The sequence below is a fragment of the Muscardinus avellanarius genome, assembly GCF_963383645.1.
Source record: "Muscardinus avellanarius genome assembly, chromosome: Y".
Taxonomy (NCBI): domain Eukaryota; kingdom Metazoa; phylum Chordata; class Mammalia; order Rodentia; family Gliridae; genus Muscardinus; species Muscardinus avellanarius.
Window position 1 is genome coordinate 8,829,899 of NC_137809.1, and position 12,162 is coordinate 8,842,060.

The 12,162-nt window shown below is 37.6% G+C and overlaps 2 protein-coding genes across 3 annotated transcripts in view; both read right to left on the bottom strand.

Moving 5' to 3' along the window:
• The window catches only part of LOC308279535 (F-box-like/WD repeat-containing protein TBL1XR1), a gene marked incomplete at both ends in the record, with an annotated part of 935,328 nt that overhangs the window by 604,983 nt on the left and 318,183 nt on the right, over positions 1–12,162 (bottom strand).
• Positions 1–12,162, bottom strand: part of LOC308279543 (ubiquitin carboxyl-terminal hydrolase 9X-like) — a gene marked incomplete at both ends in the record, with an annotated part of 146,498 nt that overhangs the window by 91,170 nt on the left and 43,166 nt on the right. The window contains 4 exons of one of the 2 annotated variants that reach the window (XM_080719669.1): positions 1,027–1,369; positions 2,687–2,774; positions 7,577–7,725; positions 10,325–10,461. In XM_080719669.1, the coding sequence (XP_080575795.1) occupies positions 1,027–1,369; positions 2,687–2,774; positions 7,577–7,725; positions 10,325–10,461 (717 nt within the window). The remainder of the gene's footprint in view (positions 1–1,026; positions 1,370–2,686; positions 2,775–7,576; positions 7,726–10,324; positions 10,462–12,162) is intronic. The other variant, XM_080719670.1, reaches the window with a different exon arrangement.

The following is a 12,162-nucleotide window of genomic DNA, read 5'->3' on the forward strand; positions in this document are numbered from 1 at the left end:
TATTTTGGCATTAAGTATAAAATAAAATCCAATATATATCTTATATAAAAGTAAGAAACTTACTTGGGACAGGGAGAAAGAAAGGATTAAAAATATGTAGGTAGAAAGCTGGGTGTGATGGCGCACGTTTGTAATCCCAGCACTTGGGAGGCTGAGACAGGAGGATCGCACAGGTTCAAAGCCAGCCTCAGTTACTGAGTGAGGCTCTCAGTAACTTAGTGAGACCCTGGAAATAAAATATTAAAAATAGGTCTGAGAGTGGAGCCCAGAGGTAGAAAGCCTCTGGGTTCCACCCCCAGCACCACCAAAATTTAAAAAAAAAAAAAAAAAGTAGGTAGAACCAGGTGTGGTGGCGCATCCCATGCTTGTAATCCCAGGATTTTGGAGGCTGAGACAGGAGGATCACACTTTGAGGACAGCCTCAGCTATTTAGTGAGGCCCTTTGCAACTCAGTAAGACCCTGTTTCAAATAAATAATAAAAAATAGGGCTGGGGATGTAGCTCACAGGAAGAATGCCCCTGTGTTCCATTCCCAGTACCGAAAAATAAAAAGAAAAAGAAAAAAGAAATAAAAGAAAATGTAGGTAAGGTAGGGCTTGGTGGTGCATGCTTGTAATCCTAGCATTTGGGAGGGAGAGACCGGAGGATGGCAGTTTGCAGTCTCAGCTACTTAGGACTTTCGCAATTCATTGAGACTGTTCCAAAAACTAAAAAGACTAAAACTAGGTATAGAGAAGAAATGTATAATTCTGTGATTTTTTTTTTTTTTTTTTTTTTGGTGGTACTGGGGTTCCTGGAAGCCCTTCTACCTCCGGGCTACACTCCCAGACCTATTTTTATATATTTTAATTTGGAAACAGGGTCTTTTAACCCAGTGCGGCTGGCTTCTAACCTGTGCACACCTCCTGTCTCTGCCTCCCAAGCACGGGGATTACAAGCATGCACCACCACGCCCATCTAATTCTGTGATTTTCTAAAGAAATCAGATACAACGTTTGTAAATAAAAGTTCCTACTTTTTACTTACCCTCCAAAGGTAGTCTAATCCTATTAATTCCAAATCATCCATCATATAGGCTCTTCTTTTTGCTACTAGTTTCCCTTCTCGACAATTTACAGCTTTGAAGAATCTTTCAAAACACTTAATTCCATTTTCAGTTAACAGGGAAGGGTCAAGCTGAAGCACATTACTTTCAAAAAAGTCCTTATTTATATCAGGATCTAAATCTGGTTCATCTCCCATTAACTTGGAATACCACTTAAAACAGGCTTCACGATCACTAAGATAAACTGCATTCTCTGCTAAGCACTTCCATATTTGTTTTGCCTGGGGAGCACACAACCACAGCTGGCCATCCTTCAGTAAGAATCTTAGAAAAACATAAACCAGTAATTAGAATCCATATAATTCTATCCTCAAAAGCAAGTTGTTTTGATATACACAATAATACACTAACACTTTTTTTTTGGTGGTGCTGCGGATGAAATCCAAGGGGATGTGCCAGACGTGGTGGCGCACCCTTGTAATCCCCGCGCTTGGGAGGCGGAGACAGGAGGATCGTGCAGATTCGAAGCCAGCCTCACTGGCTTAAGAGACCCCGTTTCCAAAAAAAAAAAAAAAAAAAAAAAAGAAATCCAAAGGTATTTCTACCTCCGGGCTATATTCCCACACCTATTTTATACTTTCTTTGGAAACTGTCTCACTAAGTTGCTGAGAGCCTCACTAGGTAGCTGAGGCTGGCTTCAGCGCAATCCTCCTGTCTCAGCCTCCCAAGTACTGACATTACAAACATGTCCCACCATTCCTGGCTCACTAATCACATTTTAAAATCTTAAAAATTAGAAATGACAACCACAGGTTCAAAGCCAACCTCACCAATTTAGCAAGGCTCTCAACAAACTACAGAGAACCTGTAAATAAAATCAGGCTGGGGGTACAGCTTGGAGGAGAATGCCTCTGGGTTCAATCCCAAGTATCTCTCCCTAAAATTAAAATAGACTATATGTAAAAAAATTACTTCCCCTAGAAACACTCATATAATTGATATGTTTAAAAGTAGGTGCAACAGATTTGATAGAACACTGAAAATCTGGGCATTTACATATCATATATATAGTTTAAATATCCTTTTTGCTTATTTATATTCCTAAGAAACTTTTATTATTCAAGCTGGACATACATATGCAAATACATGCAATTGTAATGTAAATAACACTGGAAAATTTCAGCTTGAAATATACCTAATTTTCCCTGAGGGTTGTATTTCTTATCTTCTGTGAAGTCCTGTTAGTGTATATAGCTTTCAAATTGTGTGCTATGGTACATAAACAACCTTGATACATTAATGATCTATAATAGCATTAACAAAAATGTGGTTCCTTAGCTGACTGTTTTCTTTAGTTCAAGATATAATAATAAACTCTTTAAGAATACACATTTCCACATAATTAAATATAGTCTATACTGTGACATTTAAAATGCACTTTTTCACAATTTCAAAAACTTAAATTTCAGCTAACATATATTTAAAGATAAACACACAAAAAAATTATTATGTAATCTTTTGGCAATGCTTCTTTTGTAGGCAAACATTTCCCAAAAGGGTGGAGTGGCCACCTAACCAACACTTAAGTCAACTGCATTCCTTATTTGTGCTTTAACAAGAACAGAATTGTTTATAACATACCTAAGGAAATTAAGCCGTTCTTGGACTTCTTGCACATGACTGTATCTACTTCCAAGTCTTACAGTTTGTGGGTCACAGTTTTCATGCCCTAGAAATTAACCAAAAATATAAATTACATATGTATATATCCATCATGCTAACTTTAGCCAAAAGAAAAATGTCAGTAGTTATCTTCATTACTAGGTGGTAACAGAGGAATCTACATGCATTCAATTACTAAAATTTGTTAGCATAAAAGAAATGCTTTAATCACTCAGAAAAATTATGGTGACAGAAAGTGTTACTGAATTTTATGAATTTATTATACAATTACCTCAAACACTAAACTTGTTTATTTAATACTTATTTTGGGTGTTTGTGTAGAGCTCAAATAAATATTTAAATAAACCCCAAACCTCCCAAATGACATTTGTAAAGAGCACCTTTTTTATAGTAAATGATCTTAGAAATAGTCAACTATTGCAGTAAATGCAGAGAATGAAGAAATAGAAAATAGCAATTCTGCCGGGCGTGGCGGCACAGGCTTGTAATCCCTGTGCTAGGGAGGCGGAGACAGGAGGATCGCGCAGGTTCGAAGCCAGCCTTGCTGGCTTAGGAGACCCTGTTTCCAAATAAAAATATAAAATATGTTGGGGAGTATAGCCCGGAGGTAGGAGGGTTTCCAGGAGCCCCAGTACCACAAAGAAAGAAAGAAAGAAAGAAAGAAAGAAAGAAAGAAAGAAAGAAAGAAAGGAAGGAAGGAAGGAAGGAAGGAAGGAAGGAAGGAAGGAAGGAAGCAAGCAAGCAAGCAAGCAAGCAAGCAAGCAAGCAAGCAATTCTTAGAAAACACCGGTTTTAGCCAGGCATGGTGGTGCACACTTGTAATCCTAGAATTCGGGAGGTTGAGACGGGAAGATCGCAGTTTGAGGACAGCCTCTGCTACTACTTAGTGAGGCCCTTTTTGACTCAATGAGACCCTGTTTCAAAATAAAGAATAAAAAATAGGGCTGGGGGTGTAGCTTGGAGGTAGACTGTCCCTGGTTCCATCCCCAGTACTGGGGATGGGGGGGCGACACCACTTTTAGTGAATAGCAATATGCATGATAATTAGTTTAAACTTCTCAAATTCTATCCAGAAGTCAGATAATAAGGTCACATAAAACTCATTAAAATAAAAGTTTGTGCAAAGGCTGTACTTACAACATACTAAACGAGACACATAAACTCATTTTTACTGTGAACAGAAACTGGGAGAAATCCTAAGTTACTCTGCATTTTTATCTCCCATTTTATAAAGAAATAATATAAAGATGGGAAAAATGAATGTGGCATTCTTGCAGTCATGAGAGATAACCCAGGAAAGTAAAATTCAATTAAATACAGCAGAGGATCCTGCTTAGGCTGAAATGAACATATGCTTTTTCTTTGGACTGATTTAACAATTGGATCTTCAACAGTTAACAATGACATTAAAAGTGCAGACAATACTGAAGGAAATAAAAATTATCATTTGATTTATATATCTAGCTGGCTTCACTTTTGGGAAAAGGTTTTACTGGCATGATGAGAGCTCTAGGCCTTCAAGGTTTTAGTTTATAAAGAACTTGAGAGAGCGAGCACATACAGATTTAATGTTTCTCTCACTAATTTCAGCTGATCTTGGTCAAACAAACAAACCAAACCACACGGTTATGTTCCTATAATGTCTTTCCCGTCTTAGCATTTGGCTTAGAAAGAACCTTCAAATTTGATTGACAGGATTTAAATAGATGCTTCAATTGCTTTACCATCTTTCAAGGAGGAATGAGTAGATAAAATTTGAGAGGAAAAGAAGTCAGTGCAATAATTGGAGGTATAAAAAGAGCTCCTTAACTTTTTCATAATATTTATATAAGTTAGCCAAGTACAAAGTAGGGCCTACAAGGTGACCAGTTTGTTGAAAGTAGAAATATACAAAAGACTGAGCCGGGTGTGGTGGTGCACACTTGTAATCCCTGTGCTTGGAGGAGGAGACAGGAGGATCGCGCAGGTTCAAAGCCAGCCGAGCTGGCTTAAGAGACCCTGTTTCCAAAAAATAAAATAGGTCTGGGAGTGTAGCCCGGAGGTAGATGGGCTTCCAGGAACCCCAGTACCACCAAAAAAAAAAAAAAAAAAAAAAAAAAGAAAGAAAAAAAAGAAAAAAAAAAGAAATATACAAAAGACTGTAAAACATACACATTCTGATAAAACTGTCAAAAGACAAATAACACTGACATTCATTTTAAAGTGGAGAGATCCACTTAAGATAATTACTAATAAGTTCTAGGTAACCAACATGTTTTAAAAATATATTCTAAGCTGGCCATACTGGCCCAGGCTTGTCATCCCAGTACTTGGAAGGCTGAGACAGGAGGATCACAGGTTTGAGCTAGCCTCAGCTACTTAATGAGGCCCTCTGCAACTTAGTGAGAACCTGTTTCAAAATAAAGAATAAAAAATAGGGCTGTGGGCATAGCTCAAGAGGTAGAATGTCCCTGGATTCCATCCTCCAAATACCAAAAGAAAAGAAAAAAAATGTATATTCTGAGAATATAATTGCGAATCAAGGAAAGTTTTAAGAACTTTTTCAAACAGTGGAAATCATTAACCCATTATTGTCACAAACAACTGTATGTGTGAGAATATAATTAGATCTTTTAATCAATGGAATAACTTGCATAAGCTGCATTTTGTAAGATCACCATTTTGTAACCCCGTTTGTGCTTATAATTTTTGGAAAGATAGGATTTCCTGGAAATTTTGAGTGCCAATTCCTTTCCCCTGCTTCCCCATCAACAATGGCATAAAGATTGTGGGGCTTTGTTTGCACAGCACTAAAGCCCCATGTTGAAAATAAAACATGCAGCAGTTTTCCATCATGTTATTCTTGCCTACCTAACTTTACTGGTGTTAAGATCTCTCTTTTCTTTTCTCTTCTCTTCTCTTCTCTTCTCTTCTCTTCTCTTCTCTTCTCTTCTCTTCTCTCTCTCTCTCTCTCTCTCTCTCTCTCTCTCTCTCTCTCTTTCTTTCTTTCTTTCTTTCTTTATGTTTTTGGTGGTACTGGGGTTCCTGGAAGCCCTTCTACCTCCAGGCTACACTCCCAGACCTATTTTATATATCTGAAACAGGGTCTCTTACGCCAGCGCGGCTGGCTTTGAACCTGCGCGATCCTCCTGTCTCTGCCTCCCAAGTGCGGGGATTACAAGTGTGCGCCACCACGCCCGGCCAAGATCTCTGTTTTAAAATACCAAAATTTGCCTGCCTTGCTGAGTCACTTTTGATTTTTTTTTTTTTTTTTTTTAGTATTGTACATCCAAGCTACACCCCAGTCCTACCTACCTATCTATCTATCTTTCTATCTATCTATTTATTTATTTTGGTGGTACTGGGGTTCCCTGAAGCCCGTCTACCTTCAGGCTACACTTCCAGACCTATTTTATATTTTTATTTGGAAACAGAGTCTCTTAAGCCAGTGAAGCTGGCTTCAAACCTGCGTGATCCTCCTGTCTCCGCCTCCCTAGTGTGGAGATTACAAGCGTGGGCCACCACACCCGGCCCCAGTCCTATTTTTAAGTTCGTTCATTCATTCATTCATTCATTCATTCATTCATTCATTCATTCATTCATTCATTTTTGGTGGTACTGGGGATGGAACCCAGGAGCCTTCTACCTCTGGGCTACACTCCCAGACCTATATTTTTTATTTGGAAACAGGGTCACTTAAGTCAGCAGAGGCTGGCTTTGAACCTGTGCTATCCTCCTGTCTTAGCCTCCCAAGTGCAGGGATTTCAAGTGTGTGCCACAACGACAGGCTAGTCCTTTTATTTTTGAAACAGAGTCTGAGTTGCAAAAGGGCCTCACTAAGTAGCTGAGGCTGTCTGCAAACTGGGATCCACCTCCTTAATGCTGGGATTATAAGCATGTACCACCACACCAAGTCAATATGTGCCTTTTCTTTGACACCATGGATATTTGTTTCTAACAAGTACAGAAATAACATCAGGCAAAATTAACAACAGGTAAATTATAAGTCAAGTTTTACTGACGTTAATTAGAAGTGGTGACAAAAGAAAGCAGATTTGAGCCAGGTATGGCGGTACAATGCCAGTAATCACAGTACTTGGGCAGCTAGACTTGAGGATCACAGGTTCAAGGCTAGCCTTAGCAACCTAGGAAGTCCATGTTTTCAAAACAAAAAATAAACAGTTGGAGGTGTATTGGGATGTAGAATGCCCCTGGGTTCAACTCCCAGTACCAAATAGAAAAAAAAAAAAAGAGCAAAGGTTTAAAATAAGCCAGGATAGTAATTAAAGTATTTGTAAATGCAAGTAAGCTGAATTTTCAGTGACAGAGGAAAAGAAATCAATAAGGAAGATAAAAGAAAGATAAACACAATAAAGAACTTTATGAAGTTATCCTAGAGTTTAGGTTGTATAATGTTTAATATGCCAAGTATACATAAATCTGCAGAAAATATAGTCAGTCTCAAATATTCCAGGATCCTGCAAGTTTAGATTAAATAAATATTTGAGTGAAAAATGATTTATTTTCATGTAATCATTCCTAATAAGTATTATAGTATAATATTTATTTGCATAGCACTTATGTTGCATTAGGTATTTTATGTAAATTAAATATGATTTAAATGATTTATCTAAATATGATTTTACATAAAGAAACTGAGTATAAAGAATTTGGTATCTGTGGGAAGTACTTGGGCCAATTATCCTCAGATATCAGGATGACTAACAATTTATAAAACTAATTCATTTCTACTCTTTTCTTTTCAAAATACATATATACACATATAATTACTTCTGAGATTATCATTTGAGCAAAGCAAAAATCAGGTTAAGTCTATATTAAAACTTAATTTTGGCTTATCACACATACCTCTAGAACATGATCTCATGCTATTCATGTAAATTGCAAGATTTTCTGCTACCAAAGTAATTAAGGCATGATTCTGCTGAAGCTGGTTAATTAAATCTTGACGGTAAAATACATGGGGATTTCGCTGAGTTTGACTGAAATGAGAAGAACTTAAGATAATTAGGCAAATATAAACTGATACAATCAGCTTAGAGAGAAAAATTCTAGGTATTATTTTAAATGTGTTTAAAATGGTTTACATTTATAACAAGATGTGGTCATAATTATTCCATTAATAATAAAATATAAAGTAATTTAAGTAGAATAATACATATTTACTTCAATATTTTTCTTTAAGATGTTATTATTACTAGTGTCAAAGCACATGAATTATTCAGGACCTGAGGATGCAGCTCAATAGCTATTTAGCATGCATAAAGTTCTGGTTCCATCCCTAGCTACACACACACACACACTTCAAATATTGATCACTATTTCCTAATTTGTCTTTTTTTTTTTTTCTGGTCTGGAAATGGAAACCAGGGGCATTTGACCTCCGAGCTACAGCCCCTGCCCTATATTTTATTCTTTACTTTTTCAAACCAGGTCTCACTGAGTTGCAGATGACCTCACTAAGTAGCTGAGGCTGTCCTCAAACCACGATCTTCTTGTCTCAGCCTCCTGAATGCTGGGATTACAAGCATGCGCCACCACACCCGGCTTCTAATTTGTCATTTTCAATGAAACCAATTAACACTTCCCCATTAGTATTAATCTACTAATAATGAAGTCATTGGCTTTGGAAAAGTAAATGCATTAGTATCTTTAACAAACACTATTTTCTCCAGTGTTTATTTCCATAAAAATCATTAATTTTATATACTTTTTCAGCATTAGAAAAATATAATTTCAACTTAAATAGTCAAAAGCAGGCATAGCCACACACTTTGCAATCCTGGTACTTGGGAAGCAGAGACAGGAGAACCACTGGTTCAGACACTGTTTCAAAATAAAGGATAAAAAGTAGGGTTGGATTGTGACTGAGAGTTGTAAAGTAACCCTGAGCTCAATCCCCAGTAATGCAAAACAGAAAGAGAAAAAAATAATAATAAAGGAAAATTAAAACATTTAAAATGTACTTTAAATTTCTATTTGAACAGGAATTCTATTTTAAGGCATAACCATATTAACCTAGAACTCTGAAGAACCTTGACAATTATATATTTAATTATATTAAATGTGAAATGATTTAAAAAGATTGAATAAGTATTCTTAAGTATGACATATAAAATTAAATTGTTATATTTGATACATCAACTAGGGAAATAACAATGACTGTTATGAACATTAAGCTAAAGGTAGAAAAACAGAAGAAAGAGTTAAATAAGAAGTGAGATAAAATCACAAGCAATTTTTTATTTTTACTTTTTTTTTTTTTTTTGGTGGTACTGGGGTTCCTGGAAGCCCTTCTATCTCCAGGCTACACTCCCAGACCTATTTTTACATTTTTATTTGGAAACAGGGTCTTCTAAGCCAGCGCGCAGGGCTGGCTTCGAACCTGCGCGATCCTCCTGTCTCTGCCTCCCAAGCGCGGGGATTACAATTGTGCGCCCCCACGCCCGGCTAAAATCACAAGCAATTTTAAGTCTGGTGTAAGTGTTGAAAAATATATTCCCCCTCTGCTTTTCCTGTGGTACTAAGAAGTACCAAGAGGCATTTTATCTCTGATCTACAACCCTAGTGTGGTATTTTATTTTGAAAGAAACTCTTACTAAGTTGCAGGGGCCTCATGAAATTGCAGAGGCTGGCCATGAACACTGCAATCATCCTGTTTCAGCCTCCCAAGTACAGCGATAAACTATGTCTGAAAGCAATGATCTTGGTTCATAAAACATAAAGAAGCAAAATACAATCAAGGATCCTTATTTTGTTCCAAACCCTTCTCAAAGCTTTCTGTCTTTTTTTTTGTGTGTGGGTCTAGGAATAGAACCCAGGGGCATTCAACCTCCGAGCTATACCTCCTGGCCCTATTTTTTATTCTTTATCTTGAAACCTGGTCTCACTGAGTTGCAGCAGACCTAAGTAGCTGAGGCTGTCCCCAAACCATGATCCTTTGGTCTCAGCCTCCTGAATGATGGGATTACAAGCGTGCGCCACCATGCCTGGCTATCTTTTTTTTAACTCTAGTTCTCTTTTTTTAAATTTGCTTTTAAGCCAGGCATGGTGGCACACGCCTGTAATCCCAGCATTGGGAGGCTGAGACAAGAGGATGGCAGTTCACAGCCTCAGCTACTTAGTGAGGTCCTCTGTAACTCAGTGAGACCTGGTTTCAAAATAAAGAATAAAAAATAGGGCAGGGGTTATAGCTTCAGAGGTCGAATGTCCCTGGGTTCCATTCCCAGCCCAACAACAACAACAACAAAATGCTTTTGCTGAGATGCTATTTTCAAATAAAAATTTAAAAAAATACATACATACATACATACATACATACATACATACATGCATGCATACATACATACATACATATTTGGTGGTTCTGGGGTTCCTGGAAACCCTTCTTCCTCTGGGCTACACTCCCAGACCTATTTTATATTTTTATTTGGAAACAGGGTCTCTCTTAAGCCAGCGAGGCTGGCTTCGAACTAGAGCGATCCTCCTGTCTCTGCCTCCTAAGCATAGGGATTACAAGCATGCGCCACCATGCCCGGCCAGAAATAAAAAAATATTTTTAAATAAAAACAAGAAAATCTCTATTAAAATACTTACTTCAAATTGTGAGGTGCTTCACTGAACAAACTACAAATTTCTCTTATTTGTTTCAGTGCAGGTATAACCCATTTGTCATTTGTGCGAAGTTCTTCTATAAAGCGATCTATCCACTGGATCTTTTGCGAGTCTCGATCCTTAAAACATACATGAAAAAATTTCATGTCTATCTTTAAATTCTTTTGAGAATTACAAAATAAACACTTAAATTCAGCATAAATGTTAGGATGTAACTGTAGTAGAGCTTAATTTAAAAAATGCATATATTCTTGTTTTGAAATTATCACTAAGACTCTGAAATATAAAGCACTATTATAAACTCAATGTACAGCTAAGCGTGGTGGCACAAAGCTTGTAATCCCAACACTTGTGAGGCTGACACAGGAGAATTGCAGGTTCAAGGTCAGTCTCAGCTAATTACTGAGGCCTTCTGCAACTTAGTGAGACCTTCCTTCTTCCTTCCTTCCTTCCTTCTTTCCTTCCTTCCTCCCTCCCTCCCTTCCTTCGTGGCACTAGAGGGTGGAACCCAGAGGCTTTCTACCTCCAGGTTACACATTCAGTCCTATTTTATAATTTATTTGGAAACAGGGTCTCACTAAGTTGCTGAGAGCCTCACTAAGTAGCTGAGGCTGGCTTCGAACCTGTGCGATCCTCCTGTCTCAGCCTACCAAATGCTGGGATCACATGTGTGCACCAACATGCCCAGCTATTGAGAATGTCTTTCAAAATAAAAAATAAAATAGGCCTCACATTTGGCTTGGAGGTACAATCTCCCTCTGTTTAATTCACAGTACTGCAAAAAAAATATATATATATAAAAGCATAGGCAATGTTTGAGGCTCCAGATATATCTCTATCAAGATATGTTTTTTTAAGTATAGGTACATTCACAGGGAGGATGAATGTGGGCACTGTGTTTCATTCAGAGTTTTGATAGGTTCTTTTATTTTTAAAAACTTAGGAAAAACATAAAATTTGGTGGTACTGGGGTTCCTGGAAGCCCTTCTACCTCCGGGCGACACTCCCAGACCTATTTTTATTTGGAAACAGGGTCTCTTAAGCCAAGTGGGGCTGGCTTCGAACATGCGCGATCCTCCTGTTTCTGCCTCCCATGTGCAGGGATTACAAGCGTGCGCCAGCACACCCGGCTAGTGAATACTTTTAAACCTTAACAAGTATACCATTTTTCAATTATATAATTACCTAAAAGTGTAATCTTGACCTTATTTGACCTGATTAAACTCATCCCCAATTAGAAGGCCTACCTTCTAGACACTGAGAATACTATTGCTTTTTTTCCTCCTTGTTTTTACTAGGGAGTTGAATCCAGGGGGTTCACTATTGCTGAGCTATAACAAATACTTATTTGAAACATAGTCTCTTTAAGATGCTGAGGCTGAGCTGCAGGCTTGTAATCCTAGTATTTGGGAGGCTGAAGACAGAGGATCGGGGTTCACAGCCAGCCTCAGTTTTATAGTAAGGTAACTCTACAACTTAGCAAGACCCTGTTTAAAAATAAAGAAAAAAAATTGGGCTGGAGGTGTAGCTCAGAGGTAGAATGCCCTGGGTTCAATTTCCAGCACCCCCCAAAAAACAAAAAATAAAGATGCCGAGACTGGCCTTGAAATCTCAAGTACTAGGATTATAGGTATATGCCACCACCTGGTTCCCAGTTCTTTTAGAGGCATTTTTAAAGAAAATATCATCATTGATTCTTCAACTGCCCTTTATTAGAATGGCAGACGATTCCTGACAAAAATCCAGAAGCAAGCCCAAGATTACAGGTAAAATTAATGTAAAAATAAATACTTAAGACAAAGTTAAATGATACAAGTTAA